The 20,743-nt window shown below is 46.1% G+C and overlaps 1 protein-coding gene across 17 annotated transcripts in view; it reads left to right on the top strand.

The window, feature by feature from the left end:
• PIP5K1A (phosphatidylinositol-4-phosphate 5-kinase type 1 alpha) overlaps positions 1–20,209 on the top strand; it is a 35,738-nt gene extending 15,529 nt beyond the window's left edge. For 3 of the 17 annotated variants that reach the window (XM_019478951.2, XM_019478958.2, XM_019478957.2), the window contains 16 exons: positions 2,340–2,470; positions 2,967–3,084; positions 4,270–4,422; positions 5,672–5,971; positions 6,715–6,920; positions 7,310–7,393; positions 8,133–8,181; positions 9,278–9,362; positions 9,683–9,820; positions 10,692–10,821; positions 11,733–11,813; positions 12,392–12,463; positions 13,865–13,945; positions 14,190–14,270; positions 16,045–16,129; positions 17,469–20,209. In XM_019478951.2, coding sequence (XP_019334496.1) covers positions 2,340–2,470; positions 2,967–3,084; positions 4,270–4,422; positions 5,672–5,971; positions 6,715–6,920; positions 7,310–7,393; positions 8,133–8,181; positions 9,278–9,362; positions 9,683–9,820; positions 10,692–10,821; positions 11,733–11,813; positions 12,392–12,463; positions 13,865–13,945; positions 14,190–14,270; positions 16,045–16,129; positions 17,469–17,471 — 1,797 coding nt within the window. In that variant the 3' untranslated portion in view covers positions 17,472–20,209. Of the gene's footprint in view, positions 1–2,339; positions 2,471–2,966; positions 3,085–4,269; positions 4,423–5,671; positions 5,972–6,714; positions 6,921–7,309; positions 7,394–8,132; positions 8,182–9,277; positions 9,363–9,682; positions 9,821–10,691; positions 10,822–11,732; positions 11,814–12,391; positions 12,464–13,864; positions 13,946–14,189; positions 14,271–16,021; positions 16,130–17,468 lie in introns of all 17 variants that reach the window. The other 14 variants (XM_019478952.2, XM_019478956.2, XM_019478953.2 and 11 more) reach the window with 14 other exon arrangements.
• The last annotated feature ends 534 nt before the right edge of the window (positions 20,210–20,743 follow it).

The raw sequence follows: 20,743 nt of genomic DNA, 5'->3' as shown, positions 1-20,743 counted from the left end.
CGGAGGCAGCAGTGCTGCCTGAGAGGACATAGGAGCTTGAGTAAAGATGAGATCCTTAAACATGCTTGTTAGACACCAGGAATAGTACAGGTGGGACACATCATAGAATTCCTGAAATTGGGGCTATTTTGATAAATTTCTCTGATTTGCTTGGTTAATTTAACTTCTCTTTGCCCTTGTTGAAACAAGTTGCAAAATGGACAGCTGATACCTAACCTAGATGCTCTTCAAAAACATGCTGCCCCTATGGCTATTTGCATTCAAAGATAACACCAGCATGCCATCGCTGCATTTGGCGATTCCGTCTCATTAAGCTAAAACTCCCTTTTTAGGAGTAAGCAGGAGTGTGTGTGAAGAGCTTGGATGGTTTTAAGCAGTATTTTGTCCTCTAAAGCAAGGGATTTCAAAGAACTTGACTCCCAGTATCTGAAAGATTTAGCCCACACAAAGAAAGCAGCCAGGTGCATGGTCTAGTTTAGAGCAGTGATTTTTTTTTTTTTTTTTTTTTTTTCCAACCAAGGCACTGCGGCACTGGGGTGCCGTGAGATCCTTTTTAATGCTGCTGCACAACATAAGCCTAGCGAGGTGTGTGGACACCTACACAATTCACAAGATAAACCCGGAGATTTCCAGTAGGAATCCAATGTCACCACCACTGCCCTGCTGTGGGCTTGTTGAATTCTTTGCAACAGAAGAGCCGCTCCAGTATTTTTCCATAGTAAAAAAGGAGCGAGCTTCAAAAGCTGGTGTTGTCCAAAGGAGTGCCTTGGGTCTAATGAGGCTGAGAACCACTGGGTATATAAGTGTGATGTGTGTGTATTCTGTTTTGTTTCTTTTGAAGAGGGTATTCAGATAGACACACATCTTTGGTTTGAATTGAAAGCTGAGCCCAGCAGGGGAATTTGTCTTGCACAAAGTACCTTGCTATTCAGTGCCCAGGTGACCCCGTCCCCTTGTAAGATGTACAGTACTGAGGCACATTACTGAGGATTGACCCAGTATAGGCTGAGCAAAAACATCACCTCCCGAGTCATTGCTGAGGACTCTGTTTTGGGTTCAACAGCTCTGTGTGTAAGCTGAAAAAAATGTCCGCGTGCTAGACTTCACCATACCCAAATCCAACATGCGCTTGTTCAGCCACCTCGGGAGTCTGTTAAAAAGCTGCTGTTACTGTAGGGAATCCAGATGGACCAGGTCACTCCAGTAGCTGTAAAACAGACTTTATCTGCATCATCCTGAAATCTCATGACTGCCTGGCACAAACTGGATCTCTGGTTTAAGATGAAGGGTGTGCCTTGTAGGCAGGAGTCCTATTTGTGAACAGCAGTCAAAGGTTTTCAGTCGTGCATTGTTCTTGGACAACTTCTGCAAAGGACACAACAGCAGAACTCATGCCCATGCTGCTCTTAATAGAACCAACATCTAGTAGAGATACCAGGATGAAAGCCCAGAATTGAAACCCACGTGCTACCCTGTGGAGATAGTTTGTATTGCAAGCTAGTCTCATGGTGGTGCTGTCTTGTGGAAAGCCGTTCTGTGCCTAGGCCTGTGTGGGTTGGACTTAGACTTAGGGATGCGAAGGCAGCATGCTTGCCTGCTGAAGGCCAGAAAGGACTTGCTGCTTTGAGAACCAGCCCTTCCATTGTTGGAAAAACTAGAAATGAACCCCCTGGGGTGAGGAAGGTAAACTCCAGTCCTCACAAATCCAAGCAAATAGTGGCAACAATGTAGGTCTTCCATGGTAGCTATATTGCAGGGAATTGCTATAACTTTGAGAGGGATATCATGGCATCTCCATTCTTAATGTATGTCACAAACCAGTCTGCAAAAAGCGGGGCAGGGTGGCACCTTAGAGACTAGCTGGTTCAGAGAGGCATAAGCTTTTGTAGGCAGGTGCACCTGACTGAGTAGGTTGTTTCCTATGAAAGGTCATGACCCAGTTAGTCTCTAAGATGTCACCCTGCCATACCTTCTACCTGACTTCAGACTGATGCAACTAGCTGCCTCTGCAAACAAATCTCCTTGTGTCTACATATCTAAGTGCCAGGTCTTCCATCCTTCACATTAGTTTGGCAGCAGGATTTATACCCTGGAGGTTGGACCCTGTAATGTGGTGGTGCTGTCACAGTTATCAGAGCAGATAGCCAGTCAGCCTAGCTAGAGGGAAGGGAAACAAGGACTGAAGTATAAGATGTCATATGCTCAGTGCTTGCTGTAAAGACCCTTATTTTAGAGCTGGGGCTTGGTTTTTATGCTTGATGACTGCCATTCATTTAACCCTTTTCCTTTCACTTGGACTCCAGCAGATGTTTGACTTGCTCTTCTCTCCTGTCCTCCAGACTACATCTTCTGCCTTGAAAGGTGCCATCCAGCTGGGCATCACACACACGGTTGGAAGCTTGAGCACCAAACCAGAGAGAGATGTTCTCATGCAAGATTTTTATGTAGTAGAAAGTATTTTCTTCCCAGGGTAAGGGCTTTTCTTCTTTGTGACACTTCCCCATAGGAGGAGGCAATCTGTGAGTTATGGGTTTGTGCTGTTACCTACAGGTTAGGGCTTCTGAGAAAAGAAAGCAACACTGGTCCCAGACAGGCCACCCTAGGCATGTACTGAGGCCTGCTGAGCCCATGACAGCCGTAGCAGCTTGTCCTGCATTTGTTGACATGGCACCTACACAACAGTGTTCTCAGCCCCTAATTTTAGGAGTTATTCGACCTTTCCATTACAGCAGGCATTCCACAATGGTTGCCCTAACACTATGTATGGCAGAAAAATAACTGAAGCTGAGGCAGGCAGGGGGTTAAGGCAAGGGAATTTGAGGCATTCAGCTTGTTTTGTCCGTCAGCCATGTATCATGGGGCTTTGGGTACTGGCAGAAAATTTTCTTTCTGTTGGCTTGCCTCTATATTAAAGGCATCTCAAAAATATGTATTTTCTTTCCCTCCCCCACTCCACTCCCAATCAGTGAAGGAAGTAACCTAACCCCAGCTCATCACTACAATGACTTCCGTTTTAAAACCTACGCTCCGGTGGCATTCCGCTATTTCCGCGAGCTTTTTGGAATACGGCCGGATGACTATCTGGTAAGTCACTGGGAGCCAGTTTTTATTTTTAACTTATTCTCTGGCTAATTTTTTTCCCCTGTTCCCCAGCATTGGGGATGCTGTTCTTCCTCATTCCAAACATAGCTAGCACAGTGGATGATGTCCCTTCCCCTGCCTTTCCAGGGTTTGCCTTCATTTAGTAAAGCTTTCTAACAGTGAGTCTTTGGGTAGGCTTGCCACGGCAGCCCTGACCCATAGCTCAGCCTTGCTAAATGGACAGATTAATATTTGCCTCTTTCTGTCAGATTGTCATCAGCCCAGCACAGCCCCAGACAGGGTCCCATAACCTTTTCTTTCCTGTCTGATAATGCATGTCTTCATGCCTGATAGTCTTTGCTTGGACCGACTGGAGACTTCCTGGTAACTAGTGCTGAATATGAATGGCCAGTGGTCCCTGCAGGTTGAAATGCAGCCCCTGGAATTCCATTGCACCCACAACTCTGGTCTGTTAATGTAGAGATCAAAATGGGGTCTCCTACACCAGCCCACGTGGTACCTGCAACCACAATGCCATCTATTAGGCAAGAGCAACTGCAGTCTGCTCTGTTCTACACACACTCAGTGTGGGCTTTGGATAGCAACAAATTCCCAAGAGACCTTGTGGTCAGCCAGGCTTCGTTGCTTCAGGCTTTGCTGAAGTTCATCCATGGTTACTAAACCAGCAGCTTCAGAAAGGAACCGCCAACCTCAACCTCCTACAGTAGGTAGCTGCACTAGCCATAAGAAGCAACAAGAGGCAGGTGTGGTGTCGGCAGCTTTATCTCCCCCAGTAAGATGTGTTTTAGTACAACACTGGTGACAGGTGTAAGAAGGCCCTAACATGGCAAGATGTGGACTACAGGGAGACCATCATGGTTGGGTTCCCAGCCTACCCTATGACTTGCTATACAGGATTTCACACCCTTCTTGTTAAACCATCTTTAGTTATCAGCTAGCATATATATTGGTAACCAGTCAGTGTGTTGACTTGAATATTTATCTGTGTATAATCTGTTCTGCACTTACACCTTTTGCAGAAGGCATTACTGTATGTGCTAATGGATAATTACTCTATATCTGTATGCACAGACAACAGTGGGGAAGTCAGAGCTTGGATAAAGGGACCCCTGCTTTTATTTATTCAGTCATGACTTTATGCTTTGCTCTTTCATCCATCTTCCTCAGTACTCACTCTGCAATGAGCCACTCATTGAGCTCTTCAACTCTGGGGCCAGTGGTTCCATCTTCTACGTGTCCAGCGATGACGAATTCATCATTAAAACAGTTCAGCACAAAGAGGCAGAGTTCTTGCAAAAGCTGTTGCCGGGATACTATATGGTAAGTCGCTCGGGTGAGGTGTCTATACTGGATGAAGCAATGATTATCCAAAGGTGTAATTTGAGTGTGTCATGTTTTGTTCCGACAGTCTCAGCAGTACAGTCAGAGGTGCTGAGCACTCATAGCTCCCAATCACCACAAACTATGCTTTATCAGCATACTGGCCTTATGGGTGGCTGTCTCCATTTTGCCTTTGCTGCCTCATACTGGTACAAGTTCCTGTAGGAATATTAAAAATATCAGAGCTCTTGGATTTGATTTGCCTTCAGAACTGCTCATTGGTTTTTGAAGAGTGCTACCGTCCCTCAAAGGGACTGAGTGGTAGATTCCTCATGACTGAATAGAGGGAAGTGCACCTGTTCAGCCCCCCTTTAAATCAGTAGTCATTCAAGGAATTCACATCTATACATACAAAGACTCCTTCTGTATTTTCTTTTTCTCCTCTCCCCCTTCTGACCTGTCTTCACTCCATCAGTGTTGTTTGTCAGATGCTCCGTTTAAACTGAATATGCCAATGTTTCGAGGCTTCTAGGTTTCTAAATAAAGAAACTTGAAAATACCAGCCTAAATAGAAAGGCAGGCCCTGCCCATTCTGGAACAGAATAAAACACTGTCCAGCCACCAACCCTAGCACACAATACATGTGTAATCCCACTATAGATGGACAGGCATTTGGAACCAGACAGTCTCTTGGAGCTTTAACAACTGTCTTTCTGAATGGAAATTTGGCCATGATAACGCGGTTCATGTCCCTGGCTCATAAGTGCCATCAGATTCTTAACGTCTGCACTGATCCATACTTCTGCTGGTACCAGCACTTTGCCTAGAATACTGGTTCTCTACAGCCCATCCTTCGGAGTCTTGTCTGTCACACCAATGCCAGTATCTGCAGCCATCATGGCTTAAAACTATCCCATCCCTAACCTGCTCAGCAGATAAGGTCCTAGCTTGAGGAGGGAATGTAGCTTAAACCTCCTTTTGCCCTGAAGGTTCCCGCAGCTGGGTTCTAGTAGGTAATTGTGTGGGTGGGGGAGCACATTCCTTCTGCATGTGAAACATCCCAGTTTGCAAAGCAAACCTGAACTACTCAACATTGTCCATCTGTTTCCTGAGTTGTCCAGCCCTTGTTTTTTTGCTTGGATCCCTGAAAGCCCTGTTCTGATAGGGGTATGCCAATAAGGAGAGGATAAGAAGGCAGACTGATTTGTAATGAATGATGTGGAGAATGTCTCTTATCTTTGTGGTTTAGAACTTGAATCAGAACCCTCGGACACTGCTGCCAAAGTTCTATGGTTTGTACTGCGTGCAAGCTGGGGGCAAGAACATCCGCATCGTCGTGATGAACAACCTGCTGCCCCGCTCTGTGAAAATGCATCTGAAATACGACTTGAAAGGTTCCACTTACAAACGCCGGGCCTCCCAGAAGGAGCGGGAGAAGGTTTTTCCTACCTACAAAGACCTAGATTTCATGCAGGACATCCCAGATGGCCTGTTTTTAGACTCTGACATGTACAATGCCTTGTGCAAAACACTACAGAGAGATTGTTTGGTGAGTGACGGGTGAGGCAAGCTATTTTTGAAACTGGTTTACCACCTCCCCTGCTGATGTCATAATTTGAAATGGTGTGTACACACTTCTTTTGAAATGGTACATACATACAGATTCTGTTCTGGCTCTTAGGCCCATCATAATGTCATCTTTTTTTTTCCCCTTGGTGTTTCTCCTGTCCAGATAATTTGCATGATGCATTTAAGTTGAAAATAGGTCTCCCCCAGAAAGACATAGCCCAGATATCAGCTTCTTCCCCTTCTAAACTCTGGCTTCCCAGTGTGACCAAGTACAGACCTGGAAAGCTTCACTGTCACAGTCCATTCAGTCTTTGGTGCACCCATCACAATTTCGAACGAGGGACCTAATTCTCAGACAGTTCCACCCTGAGTTAAGCTCAAAATTGTAACCTAGAGGGATAAGTTACCAGTCTCAGCTCTCACTGGCTAGTTTGACTTCTCTACCACAATGCATTATGGTAGAAGTCTTAATCTTATTCTCTCAAGAGTTGTTCTGTGGCCACTGGGTAGGATGTCAGGCCCAATTTGTTGTGTAACCTTGCCTAAATTCCTTCCTCTCCATACCTCAGTCCTCTGTGGAAATATTTACTCTCCCTTATATAATTGCAAGCCAAATATTAGATGCCATCCCCTTGGTGCAATCAGACCTCTGATAACTCTACCACTGTGTTACGTTTTGCAAAGCAAGCTGGTATTTAAATCGCTCTGACTGTTTCTATCCAGGTTCTCCAGAGTTTTAAAATCATGGATTACAGTTTGCTTGTGGCGATCCACAACATGGATCAGGCACAAAAAGAGCACGCCATAGCAGATGGGACTTCCCAGGCAGATACACGGAGGCCAGCAGCCCAGAAGGCCCTCTACTCCACAGCCATGGAGTCTATCCAAGGAGAGGCCCGGCGAGGCGGTACCATAGAGACTGACGATCAGTATGTCTGCATTGGTTTACATTCGCATTAAACAATGGGGCAGAACCCAAGGGAGATGGATTTATGGCCAGGCTTTGGTTGAGTTTGAGGGATTCTCAGACTCCTCTATAGTGGGTAGCTATGCATTAAACCTCCAACACTTCCACGCACCAAAAATGGATGAGCTCCCGCAATTTTGGGTTAAATAGCTGAAAAGTGAGAGCAAAATAGTTGTTCAGTAATTTCTTAGCCCCGCTGTAGCTGCTATCTACATGTCGATGCTCATTACATAGCTAATTCCCTTAATGTTCAGCCCACGTGAGGCAGAGTCATATTGAGGCAGCGGTGAGTGAAAAGACCTTGATCGAAGTCATGCTCCCACACTTTGTGCTTCTTGTGTTTCTTTCTAGAATGGGAGGCATTCCAGCCCGCAATGCAAAGGGGGAGAGGCTGCTTCTATATATTGGAATCATTGACGTGTTGCAGTCCTACAGGTAATCGATATTAAACGACTACCAACATTTTATGTGAGGATAAAGGAAGTTTCCAGTAGCAAAATTGGCTTTTTTTTTTAATTTATTTTTGTCTCCGTCTCCATTTGCAATGGTTTAAATTGCTTCCTGAAGGCAAAAAAGTGGTATTGCTCTCATTCTTTTTTTTTTTTTTTTTTCCATTGGTTGAGATCCTAGCCTGCTTTCCTGGATCTTGCATCCTTCATTTACCCAGTATCAGAGTATAGGCTTACTCTCAGAAAAAAACAGGTTCTTAAGACTTGGTTATTATATAGAGGGAGTGTGCAGGAAGTGGCTGAGAAAGTAAGTGTTGGCCTAAAATGGATGTAATTCTCTTCTGCCTGACATAAATAACTGTGGGGCTCTGCTCCAGATGTGTGTGGCATTTGTGTCAGGACAGCATTTCACAGGGCATTTTAGCACTTGAATAAAAAAGAGAATTGTCTAAGAACAAATGTCAAAAGCCCTCATTAAAAATCAACAAGTTGCACAGTTGATCACTGTTTCGTGCTTGTGAATACCTCCTCTTGGAGGGGGGGAAAAAAAAAAGCTGCTGTCGAACATGTTTGTTTGAAGCCAAAACAATTGACTGATAGTGTTGGTTGCAGTTCAGTGTTAGAAGAAGCCAGACTTTAGCACTTTGACCTAACATAAGAACACTGATAGCAAAGCATGAATGTGGAAAAACTCACCTCTTCACTCCTCAAACTTTCCTTTTCAGATTCATTAAGAAATTGGAACACTCCTGGAAAGCTCTGGTACATGATGGGGTAGGTTGCATAAATGTTATTATTAAATTAGCTGGTAGCAGTCTGAACTGCATTCTCCTGTGTCCAGTCGCATATGTGGTATTGTGTTGAGGTCTGGATTTTAAAGTGCTATGTTTCCTCTCATATAAGACCCGCTCCCCAAAATAAGATCGGCATCTTGTTTTTGGTTCATAAGTTTTTTGTTTAAGTTAATAAGTATAACCATCTCTGTACTACTGTTGGAGTGTTGTAGCCAGCAGGGGCAACACGTAGGGGGTGCACATGGGTACACATGCACTCCCTGAGTGTGGCGGTGCACCCCCTACAAAAACGCTGCCAGCAGCCCCTTGGTCAGTGCTCCCCCCCGCCCCCCCAAACAGTGCCGGTGGCATCTTCAGGAGCTCCTCCTTTACTGCTGTTGCTCTCCCACCGCCATCATGCCCCTCTCCCCAGCCGCCGGGGGCATGCGCCTTTCATGGTAGCCAGGATGGTCTAGGACACTGGTTTTCAACCTTTTTTCATTTGCGGACCCCTTTGGAAATTTTGAATGGAGGTGTTGGATCCCTTTCAGTTGTAAGCATGGGTATTCACATACTTTTGATTTGATCATAGTCATCTTTTGCAGACCCCCATGGGTCCAAAGACCACAGGCTGAAAACCACTGGTCTAGGAAATGTATGAGGGCCAAGGGCTTTGTGTGATAGCTTTTACTGGGCCAACTGTTTAGTTGGGAGAGATGCTGGATGTCTCTCTTGTGTATCAAATACCTTTCCTCGGGTCATACAAACCCCCTTCCCTCTTACAACAGTCTATAATGCTTGACTAGTTAAAGTTAAGAACACTTACCACTCACGTCCACTAGAAGCTACAAATCGCTTTATTAACACTCATATAAAAGTATGTCTTTAATCTAAACTGTGGCTGCATTTGCTCCAAAATATCTGTAACTGTAGAAAGAGAGAATTTTTGCGATTTCCTAGTTGATCTAATAAAAGGTATCATCTCTGAACCAAGAATTTTAGAGTTTTGTATTCCATAACTCTACAAGAAACCCATGTTGTCCTAAACCTTAGTTAAAATCTAAACCTATTCAAACCAATTGTCCCTTGACTTCCAGGACACTGTATCTGTGCATAGACCCAGCTTCTACGCAGACAGGTTCCTACGGTTCATGTGCAACACAGCATTCAAGAAAATACCATGTAAGTGTTTCTTTGCAGTGGATAGCACCTTCACGCTTTAGTCTTGTTTGGAGAGCAGATAAAGGAGAAGGGTGTTTGACTAGTAGGAAGCTTGTTGTGCTGTGTCAGGGTTTTTCTTGGTGGCAGGAAGATATTTCGCCCCACTGAACACACGTAACAAGACTTAGAGGAAAAATCTTCTCTATCAGCTTGTTCCTTCACAGCGCAGCACTTTTTTTTTCTGTATCCATTGAATGAAGGGATTGAGGCTGTTGCTGTCAGACCGCATGGTGGCTTTTGGAGAAGGGAATGCTGAGATCTCCTTTTCTTCTGTTTTCCAGTGAGACCTTCTCCTTCCAAAAAGAGCCGGTCAGGCACGACTGTCCAGCGGAGGACAGGGCAAAGTGGAGCCCCCATCCAGGCCCAGTTGTCCTGTGAAACAAAGGCACAAGTAATGACAGAAGCAGATGTGGAGCAAGGTTGGTGCCAGCACCAGAGAAGTTGGGAGAAGGGAATTGCCTCTCAGAGTACTTAAAGATCAGATTTGTTGGATCAGAACTTTCCATTGATTAGCTTTGGGTGAATTATTATCCTTTCTCAGTGACTCTGCCAGTCTGCTGATGGGGCCTGTTCTGGGATAACGTGCAACAGCAAGCCGACATGAATGCTGTATCTGTTAAGGACCCTTGGATTTATTCCAGGTGTCAGCAGGCCCAGAGGAGTTCAGACTTTCCAAACTATCCCTCACAGTCCACATAGGCACCTCCCAGCTCTGTCCCTTTTTCCTTAAAGGTAGAATATCTATTGATGTGTAGGAATAATTAGGTCTGGAGGCCAGTGAAGCTAAGAAATGATGAGATGCTAGAAGGCATTAGGCACCGATGAATAGCAAGTATATCCAGTTATGACAGGCTGTGGAAGGGGGACAGTAAAAGCTTGTAATTCAGGGTATACGCCAGTCCTTAGCTGTCAGAGACCAGCATGAGCCTTAGGCAGATCTGCCTCCCACAGGATTCCTGCAGTATCTGTCACAGACAGGAAACTATCCTGCTTGGATTGCTGGTCTGATCCAGGACCCTGATTTCCTTTGGCCAGATTCTCTCCTGGTGGATAGTTCCCTGCCTGATGGTGCTCTCCTGTGTATACAGGTCTCAAGCTTAACATTCCCACTGATGCACTAAGTATACAGGACCCTTCTGTTCTCGGGCCCCTGCAGGATTGCTTGTAATGTGATGGAGCTCAGGAGGGCTGCTGAAGATCTTGATGCCCGATGAGTTATTGCCATTTATGTAGCGCAGTGCTCTAGATCTAGCCCTGGATGGAACAGCCTGCTCTGTGCTCTTCCCCCAGGTTCGCATCTTGGCCGCCCAGATCTCCTTCCCCGAACACCTCCAGTAGATGAAGCTAACAGTGATTCCATAGCAACAACCTTGTCCACCTCTTCCTTGGGCAGTGGTGGCCTCAACTCTCCAGCAAACAGGTAAGCCCTTTCCAGGTGCTCCCGTGCATGGAAGGACAGCATTGCTGGTAAACTGGGCACCTTCCACTGCAGGACTGATCCATGCTGCTTTGGAATGTGATTGGCATGCTCGCTGAAGCGTACACCTCTTTGAGCAGTTCTCACATACCAGGCTGGTTGTTCCATCCACTCCAAGAACGTGCACGGTGTCCTTATTATGTCTTGTCCTTATAACATGTGTAGTGATTTGTTTGCAGATAAGTCATGGTTGCATCTTCAGCTTTTCTCAGGTGGGAACTTTCCTGGCTTCTCAAATTCTGCTCTTCTTTTGATCATTTGGAAAAAGAGCTTGACGTGAATCATTAGTGATAAGGAGAAGAGCATGAACGTAACAATGACCAGGGTTTAAAGAAATAACCCGATTTGGTTGAGTATGCTCAACTTCCATTGGCTCAGTAAGAAATCGAGAATGAAATGCCTCAGTAAAGGAGGCTGAAGGTGAATAACAGATGCCTTGTTATTTCTTCAAAGTAAGTTGCATGGCCAGCAGCAAGGAAGCACTGAGGGGACTGCCTTGAATGTCTGCTTTGTTGCAAAAGGGGAAAGAACAATCATGGGAGACCTGTGATGGGGAAAATCCCTTTTATGGAAGCCCACAGATCCTTTGTAACTTCCCTTATCACCAGTGATCAGAAACCCTTTGTCCCCAATCAGAGCCCACAGACTGCAGAACATCACACACCCAACCTAACACCTGGTTCACATTCCTTTCTGGCCAGAACTGGATTATAAAATTTCTAATGCAATCTCAGTGCCCCAAACATCTTTGTAGGGATCCTGACAGCTTCTCCTTTTCAATGAAGCGGCATGTCGGAGGCTTTATTTTTGTTTGTTCACCACTGAGGGTCTCTCCTCTTTTAATTCCTGCTCAGGTCAGTGGGAGTGCAAGTTCACAAATCCGAAAGCTCAGCAAAGGATTTGACTAGAACCTCTCCTGGCATCTGCTCTACTGGGTGAGGGTGAAACCAGACTTTGCCTGAAACCTCTTATGTTTTAAACACTGGTTCTTTTGTCTGTAGAGAAATGGATTACTGTAACAGCCCACTTGTCTGGAGAGACGGCCTCTTTACTGTTCAGGGGCTCTAGGGGGTCTGTTTGCAGTGAGTTCACCTTTATGTAATACAGTACCCTTGAATGCAGTTGGTACCTCCCCAAGATACAATACCTTTAAGGGCATTTGTAAGCTTACAAATGAAGCAAGAAATCCCTTGAGGGGTATGGTGTCATCATTGTATGATATGTCATTACCCACGTTTAATAGATGGGTTTGGTCATGGTGCTCCTTCAGAGCTGGAATCCCGTGAATAAATTGCTGCAGTGAGACCTGATTTTTGTAGTTAGAGCAGTGGTCTCTTGGAGCTTGCATTCAAATTCCAGGGCACTGTACAGAAGGGATAGCACAATGGCATTGTTTCATCCTTTTACAGCAGTTCTTTACAGGGAAGCAGAATGTCTCCTCCTCTACAGAGTCAGCCTGTCTCTACCTGTAGTTACCACTCACCAGGGAATCTCGTCTCTTTGTCCCGTGTAGGTCACTAGGATTGAGGACTCACAGCTCCGAAAGCTATTCGTTTAGAACGCTTCTCAGCTTCCGCTCGCATAGGTGAGGGCAAAGAGGTAGACCATGCTTCTAGACATGAGAGAGTCAGCCTCCTAGCTCTCAGTGACAGGTTGATGTAACAGCCTGCCTCTCTGCTTATCCTGCTTTGTTCATTCTGTATGCAGAAGCCCATATGCCTCTTGCAGTTATGTAAGCTATACTGGGTAGCAGCATATGCTTACAGCAAGCTCTGGGTACCCTACAGCTTCCATGGACAGATATATACAGCTATCCCTGTGCAACGCAGTGCTGTTGGCAGGTCTCCGTTGCCATACTGGATTGAATCATTCATCCACTAAGGCCAATATCGACAACGCTTGAAGGCGAGGCACGGTGCTGTTTGGATGGGAAGGAGCATTTCTCTTTGATGGCCCTAGCAGTTAGCATGTGTGCTGTCCACTGACCACTCTTTTTACTGAGTGTCAGAAGAGCATGGCACTGAGTTAAAACTCTCCAGGTTCTCCCTGGATCCATAATTATCTGACGGGGTAGAAGCATTAATCAGCATTTGCAAATCACCATGAGATCTCTGGTTAAAAACCGTACTACAGAGAAGTGCTGTTGCTTGCAGTCAGCATCTCTAATAATGAATGCCAGAACCTGAGCTTCCTTGTGGGTTTAGCTGGCCCTCTGGCTAGGTCCCCTGGCACTGAATTTTAATGTCCTTAAATTCCCTCAGTTTTTATGAAGAGAGTTTCATAGGTGCTTTCACCAGGCATTTCTCTGTAGCCAACACTTGACTGTAATGGTTTAATTGGGGGTAATCCTGCCCTGAGCTAGGGATGTAAATGATTAAATGATTGATTGTTTAAGCCCAATAATAACCAGTTATAGTTTAGTGTGGGATAAGGTCAGCCTGGCAGGGAAGGGGAGGAAGGGAAGCTGGGCAGTGCCCCAGCAGGAACTGGAAGGCAAGGGGGGGGGAGTGGGGGGGCATGAAGTCTAGTACCTGTAGCTAGGCTCTGGACCCCAGTGCAGCTGCTTGCAGCCTCCGTGCTGCCTGCAATAAGCAGCCTGGGCTCCATGGCAGGTGGCAGGGGCCTACCTGAGCCTGGGCTGCTCACAGCAGGCAGTGGGGAGGCTGCAAGCAGCTGCACCAGGGTTTGTGAAGCCGAGCTATTAGGTACTAGTCTCATCATCATCCCTCCCCCCCCCCCCCCCCCCCCCCCCCCCCCGGAAAGTAGCTCAGCCATACCAATTAATCATTTAACCATTGTAATTACAACAGGTTAAACAGATTTGTTTTTAATTGGTATATACTTCCCTATCCTGAGCTTGGAGCTAAACTAGGTGACCGTATGAGGTCTGTGCTCTCCTATGATTCTAAGATTTCCCTTCTTGTGCCTTCAGCGCAGCTGAAACGTGTAGGCAGCACTGATCATTTCTTCTTTTATTTCTGCTTAGGTCAGTGGGAACAGAAGCTTGCAGTTCAGAAAGATCAGCAGAGGAGGTAGCTAGCATGCCCCTGAGTACCAGCTCGAGTAGGTGAGGCTTAACTTAGGCAAGGAAGATGCAGCATTGTATTAATTGCCAGCCAGGGTATACAGTGGTGTCTTTAACAAGGAATTCCAGAGCCTGAACTTCCTTTTACAGTTTGTAAATTTTCATGATTTTTGTTTTTAAAAAAAGGTTCTATGTGGGTTCTAACCAGGCACTTACACCCACGTAAATTCAGTCCATATGAAACTTGTATGCACATTTGAGCATCTCCCATTTCATCTTTGCATAGGTCAGTAGGAACGACAGCTCACAACTCAGAAAGTTCCATGGAGGAGGTAGCTAGCGCAGCCCTGAGTTCCTGCTCGTATAGGTGAGGCTTATCTGGGTAGGGGAGATGTAGTTTTTTTGCAGCTGGGCCCAGCTGTGTTCTAGGCATGAGGACCTGGACAGCTCTGATGGAGGTCCCTTCCAGCCCTATTTCTCTGATTTCTATGATACGGACATCAGCAAACAGATGTTGAGCAGAGGGCATGTGTTTGTAAGGCAGCCATTTGTCATGCAGTGAAACATGACAGCTGGACACCATCACATGTTCTGCTCTGTTGGTTGCTTTTACATATCTGAGATGCTTTACACCACATGGCGAGACCTGTGCTTCCAGCAGGCCCTGGAAGTTGGCTGTGGGAGGCTGCACACCTCCAGCCGTAGAGGTGCCCAGCTGTCTTCCTGCAGTCATTACCCCTCATTTAGGTTCTAGTGGGTGTCCTAAAAATAAAGGGACCTGCAGTATGTTCCACATGCAGTCTGTGCTCAAGGATGTTCAACCCCTTGGCCCACAGGCCACATCTAGTCTGGAGTGTCATGTCATCTGGCCTGCAGGTTTCTCCACAGGTCCAAAAATATGGCGGTGGAGGAGCAGTGGCAATTCTTAATTGCTACTCTTGCTGCCAAATTTCCCAACCTATGGGGAGCCCTGCAGGCAGATAGCATGGCCCTGTGTACTAGACTGGGCGCAGGGTGCTGCCGTGTAACAAGGTTGGATCTGACCTGCAGGCTGGCCCCACACTCCTCATTCTGCCCATGGAACTGAAAGGCTCTATGACATCGATCTAGGTCATAGATTCTCAACCAGATGGGGGAGGGGTCAGGTCACACAAATGTTGGGGGTTTCCTCTTGCCCATTCCTTCCCTCTATCATGCATATCGCTAACCTAAACTAGTTTCTAAATGCTGAGGAGGAGGGGCCAGAGTCCTGAAAGGCAGGGATACAGGGGAAAAGGGGGCTGTTTCCAACTGATTTACAGTATAAAGCAATGAAAAATTGGCTCCCTGCTCACCCCTAGTCTAAAATGTCACGTCTCCTGTCGGCTTTCAGAGCACACGCAAGTTATGGAGGCAGATTGTTGTCATTCTATGAATTAAAAATGCATCATGGGACAGAAGGTGGTTAGAAAGAAACTGAATGTCAAGTAAGGGCTTGTGAATCTGGAAAGCCTAGTAAATGCCAATGTGAGCAGTTGGATTGCTGGTGCCTTTATCTGATCTCCAAAACTGATTTCCTGTGGGATTCTAGATATCCATTCTGATGAGATATCCATTCTGATGGTGTGCTGAGGAGCTCTGCAGAGAGGAACAGTGTGTAATTGGACAAAGTGTTTCACGTCATGTTTAAGATGCTTGTTTACACAATAGCAATTAAGCATAGGGGCGAGAAGGCATGTGCACAGAGAGCAAACAGGAGGGATGAACATGTTAGGAATGGAAATGCAGTGATGTGCATTGGCCTTGGCTTTGTGTTTCCTTATGAGTCACCGCCCAACAGCGGCCCTTGAAACACGCCTCCAATAGAAGGCTCCTCTAAAATACCTGCCAGTTCCATTCACAGCGTGCTCTGTCCCAGGAAGAGGTGATAACAAATGACAGCCTTCCTGTTGGGTGGGGAGGAGACAGCCAGCTGTTTCCCAAGAGCTGGTAGTGCCTTTCCAGGCCTGTCTGCCAGCTTGGCAAATGAGCCAGTGGCTGTGGCCTCATATTGGTGCCTTCTCTGTATTTGAGTATTAGCTTGTCAGGAAACCCCAAGACATGAAGTATTGATGACTTATTTTAAAAACTGCTTTATAGGTCTCTCTCTTGTGTTTCCCCAGTGGCTCACCAGGGCCCTCCCTGCCAGAGCGCACCGCAGAGCTGAAAGAACAATTTGAAGACCTGCCTGAGACGGAGATAAGCTTTGTAAGTGCCTGCGTTCCAACACCAGCAGCTAGGAAGATGCTGGCAGGTAGCTTGGTGCACCCGATCAAAATAGGCTTTAACTCCACATCCCCCTGCAAGTGGGTGGAAACGCAGGTTGTGCTGTGTGTGCAAAAAGCAAGGCATGCAAAGGACTAACTTTCTCTGTTCTGAGAGACTCCAGCTGTGACCCAGTCTTGTAGGTGTCCCTCAAAGGGCATACGATTGCTGTAGGTCCAGAGATGAGAATGGAGTGGAGATAGCTATGCTTCCTGGCCTCAGGGGTACCCAAGAACACAGCAGAAAATGAAACTGGCCAGGCTTGGTTTTGTTCTCAAAGCTCAAAGGAAACTAAGAGCATCCTTCACTGCCGGGCTGGTCAGGGACATACTCGCGCCTCTGTCCCAGTCCCTGTTGCTGCCGCTGCTGCCTGGTGCATGGTGTAGAATGAACCATGTGAACATCTTGGTTCCTTCACACCTCCAGAAGCAGAGCTGTGCTTTGGGATACTTCTTACTCTCTGCTAGGTCCTGGAGCTTGGAGGACCATGTGTAGGGGAACAGCTGCAGTGGCAGGGACTAGAACCAAGAGCTCCAGCATGTCCCTGGCCAGATGGACTGGCAGAGCTGTTGGGTAATGTGGGGCTGTGCTTGCTAGGTTGCAGCAGGTGAGGACACTGAGTAGGAATGTTTTGCTGCAGTCTGGGGTGCTGTTGGGGAGGAGATCTGCCTTCAACCAGTGTGTGAGCAAGGGCTGCCCACCCCCAAGTCCCCTTGGGTGTTCAGGGCTGGGGACTCTCTAGGGTTTCCAGAATAGGGGTTGCTCTGGTGGGTGCTCCCTGAGGCTTCCCCGCTGCTGAGAAACTGCAGGGAGTTGAGGCAAGTTCAGTAATCGTTGTACGTGTGCTTTGTGAAGGAGCTCTTCTTCCCCCAATCGCATTACCTTTGAAGATCAACCCTATAGAAAACAATACTCTGGCCCTTGTGACTGAGCTGTTAACTTGGCCTTCTCTGACTGAAGGGTTCCCACCCTCTGATCGAGACTACATCCTGTAGGAGTGTGTGTCTCAGCTAGTCCAAAGAAACCAGAAGGCGCTGAAACTAGTTTAGAAGGGGAAAGAATGGCTTCAAGACATGTGAGCAAAGTGCTTGGTCCTGGGCAGGGACAAGCTGCTGGCCTGTTATTTGCCCCCAGGACTTTAACTCAGCAGCTTTCACCAGCAAAAGAAATTCTTTCAAATGGTTTGGTAGAAGGCAGGACTGAGTGACACCTAGTTAAGCCTTTAAGATGCCATCCTGCCCTGCCTGACTTTACTTGTTTCTTTTCTGTTTTCTCTTTGCAGTGAAATGACATGGGGAGAATTTTGACGTAAGCAGAAGACTTCTCCGTACTCTGTCCGGTCTGTGGAGTACGATGCACATTCAGCCCTTGATGCTGATTATTTTTTTTAGAAACCTTTATCTGGATAAGAAGGCCTAGAAGCTGGGAGACTGGGACGTACTTAGTGGCATAGTATTAACAAAGACTGAGTCTGGAGCAGCCACCTCTTTGGAATGCCTCCTTGGAGTTTCTTTTTTGAGCAAAGCCCTTAAGGAGGGGGGCTGGTTGCAGCTAGCATGTTTTCTGCTGTCCTCCTTTCTTTGTAGCCTGGCAGGAACAAGGCCAGTCACCTCAGAGGAGCAGGAACTGCTTGCTACGGGCTGAAGCCCATTCAGGAAAGGGAGCCGACTTTCAGAGAGAGCCTGAGTTGCTCTGGGACAAGGACAAACCTTGCTAGAAGAATGGCCAACTCTCAAGAATGCTGGGGGATATGGACATTGGAGCCTCGTTGGAACAGTCCGCAACAGATCAATGTTTTTTGGGTTTTTTATTATTATTTTTAAACGTTAATTTAAGTTTTTCTTTCCTTGATGTTAGTCATCATTTTATTTTTAGTCAGTAATAATTATATCCATTCTGGGGGGGGTTGTTTTTTTTATTTAAAAATCTCTTTTTATCAGTGTTCCACCAAAAATAGGATCCCATGTGCGAAGGGAGCAGAAGGGGGAAGTGCCTGTTCTCCTCCCATGGGACTGGTGTCGATCATGGAGGTCTTTTTTATTTTCTGTCAGCTGCTCTTTCGACATGGCATTGTCCCCAGAAGGTGACGTAGAACAGCCCCCATCCCCACAACACTTGGTGCTTTATCACGGTTTGGTGCTCGGAGGACTTGGGATGTGCAAAGCTTTTAAGATGTCAGGGAGGTTTGGAATTGCTTTGTCCCTTTTGAAACTAACCCTTTTTAGTCTCCCCCTTGACTGATACGAGTGCAAAGGAGACAAGGGGAGATCTTTGTAACTGGCTCAGTTTTTGTTTTTTTAAGCTTTTCAGTGTTTCTTAAGCAAATGGACCAAACCTATCCTGCTCACAGGGTTTTTTCCCCTCCCCCCAGTATTATGTCCTTTTTTGGGGTTACCACTTGGAAAACCTCACACATTTTTTATAGGCAAATTCCCTTTTGATAGCTCTGCTCGTCTCTTGCCCCACCGGCTGCAGGCTTAGCATACAGCGCTCTGACAAGCCCCAGACGGAGATTCCCACATACATGATTGCCAGCTCTCTGTGCATAGTGACGAAGCGTGTTGCACTCGGATTCCAAAGCTCCGCTTTTTGGTTTGTTTGTTTTTTTTAAAAGGAATAAGCTTGGAAGGTTGCATTACTGTCCCATGCATATAAACCTTAACTGAGCTATCTCCTGCAGACACTTGTCTAGACAAGTCAGAGTATACATTGAACTGACTTATTTTCACTAAAACAAAGTTTTTAATTAAAAAGAAACGAATCTGCCTTTTTCATTCCCCCCCCGCAAAAAAATTGTAATCCTCCCACCCACCCTTTTTATATAAAAATAATAATATAAAAAAAAAACCCCAACATAACCTTGCAACAGCACAAGGCTTTGTGTGCTTTATTAGCAAGGTTTGCTAATAATGCTGAAGAATGTAGTGGTTGAGAAAGTTTCTTAAGTTGATGCATTGGAAGCTGAGAGATTTTTTTTCCCCATCACACTTTAAACTTTTAGAGTGGATGAAGTGGAAGCTATTGGTTTGTTTTTTTTTGTGTTAAGGTTACCTGTGAAAAGACCAAGTGGAATGGCCTTACTCGGAGCCTGGTGTCCAAAACCAGAAGGGTTTGGTGCCGGGTGAGAACAGTTCCTTTCTTGTCCCGTAACTGGCATCTGACTCTTAAGGGTTCTAAAATACTTATCACAGATACAGCAGCAAGACGTGTACCCAGAAAATCAGCTTAGTAACAGCTGGAAATGTCTCTGGTAGAATTTCCCTTCTCCAGCAGGTTACACTTTATATCAGAAGTAACTGTCTATATTAGACACAGTTTCTTATCTTCCCTCCTAACTCATATTTTTTTGTTTTTGTTTTTACCTGGAGGAAAGATACCAATTCTCAATCTTTTTTTTTTTCATGATTTAATATTTATGAAGTTGTATTTAAGTGTTTTATTCTGGGAATAGTTATTCAGTGAGTAGGGAGGGCGTTTAACATTTATATCTCTTGTGAATATCAAACCTCTGCTTTGTAATGGTTTTTAAAACAGAAGTGCTTTTATTTGGCGTTTTACAAAGAAAAGTGGCAGGTGATGGATTTTTAACCTAGTAAAACTCGATCGGCTTAACTTCATCGCACGGGTTTTGTTATCTTGCCAAAGGCTTGGGGAGTTGGGTTACAACCAGTAGCATGCTGTCTGGCTTGCTGATCATGTGTGCATGTGCACACGTGTGTCGAGAGGGATCAAGCTGCTGGTTGCCAGACCCCTCTTTGTCTTGACACCACGTAGATGCCATGCAGCGGGAACCCTTGCTTCCTGTGGTGTCTAGCAGGGAGGGTCTGGCCTGCAGAGCCTACACCCATGTGAAGCAACTCGTGCCGCGTCGTGAATATCGTCTTTTTAACCTTGTAACATTTTTTGCCATCCATCGGCTGTTTAAACAGAGTATTCGAAGCAAAAGCTGTCTCTCCTCAGCCTGTCTTGCACAGGGGAATTGCTCTGTGATGAGACCTAATATACAGTATGCTACTAAAACCACACGTCTCTTTTTCTCTCTCTCATTTCCAGCTGATGGGGGAGGGGTGGAGTAAGGGGCAGTTCTTCATCTGGTTCCAAAGGGGCAGGACGTGTATGTACACGAATAACCCTGCCTGCCTTGACCGAGTGTCTGTAAATGCCACAGCCTGCCTTCCCCAGCGCAGACAGCTCAGGCTTTCACCAGGCAACTCCTGCCGTGCTGTTCTTCACCAGGCTGCGGGCTGACTGCTGCGTTGTGATGCACAGCAGGTCCCAGTTTAGGTGTCCAGTTCCCCTGGGCTAACCTGCCTGCTTCCCAGTCAGAGCAGAAGCCTGACTTTTAAAAGCACTGTGCAGCCTGTGGCTTTCAGAGGACTGCAGAGAACTTTTACCAAAGGTGGGGAGTGGGGAAGAAATAATAAGCTTGAACTCTGAGGTCATCTCTCTTTCAAGTCCAACTCTGCCTCTTCCTAACCTGCTCTCTTCTCTGAGGCCTGTACACTCGTACAGTTTGCTGTAGTGCTGACTGAGGAATGCCGGCTCTATTTCGGCCTT

This window comes from Alligator mississippiensis, chromosome 15 (assembly GCF_030867095.1).
Source record: "Alligator mississippiensis isolate rAllMis1 chromosome 15, rAllMis1, whole genome shotgun sequence".
NCBI lineage: Eukaryota > Metazoa > Chordata > Crocodylia > Alligatoridae > Alligator > Alligator mississippiensis.
The sequence above is the reverse complement of the archived record's forward strand: the minus strand, read 5'-3'. Positions and strand labels throughout refer to the sequence as shown.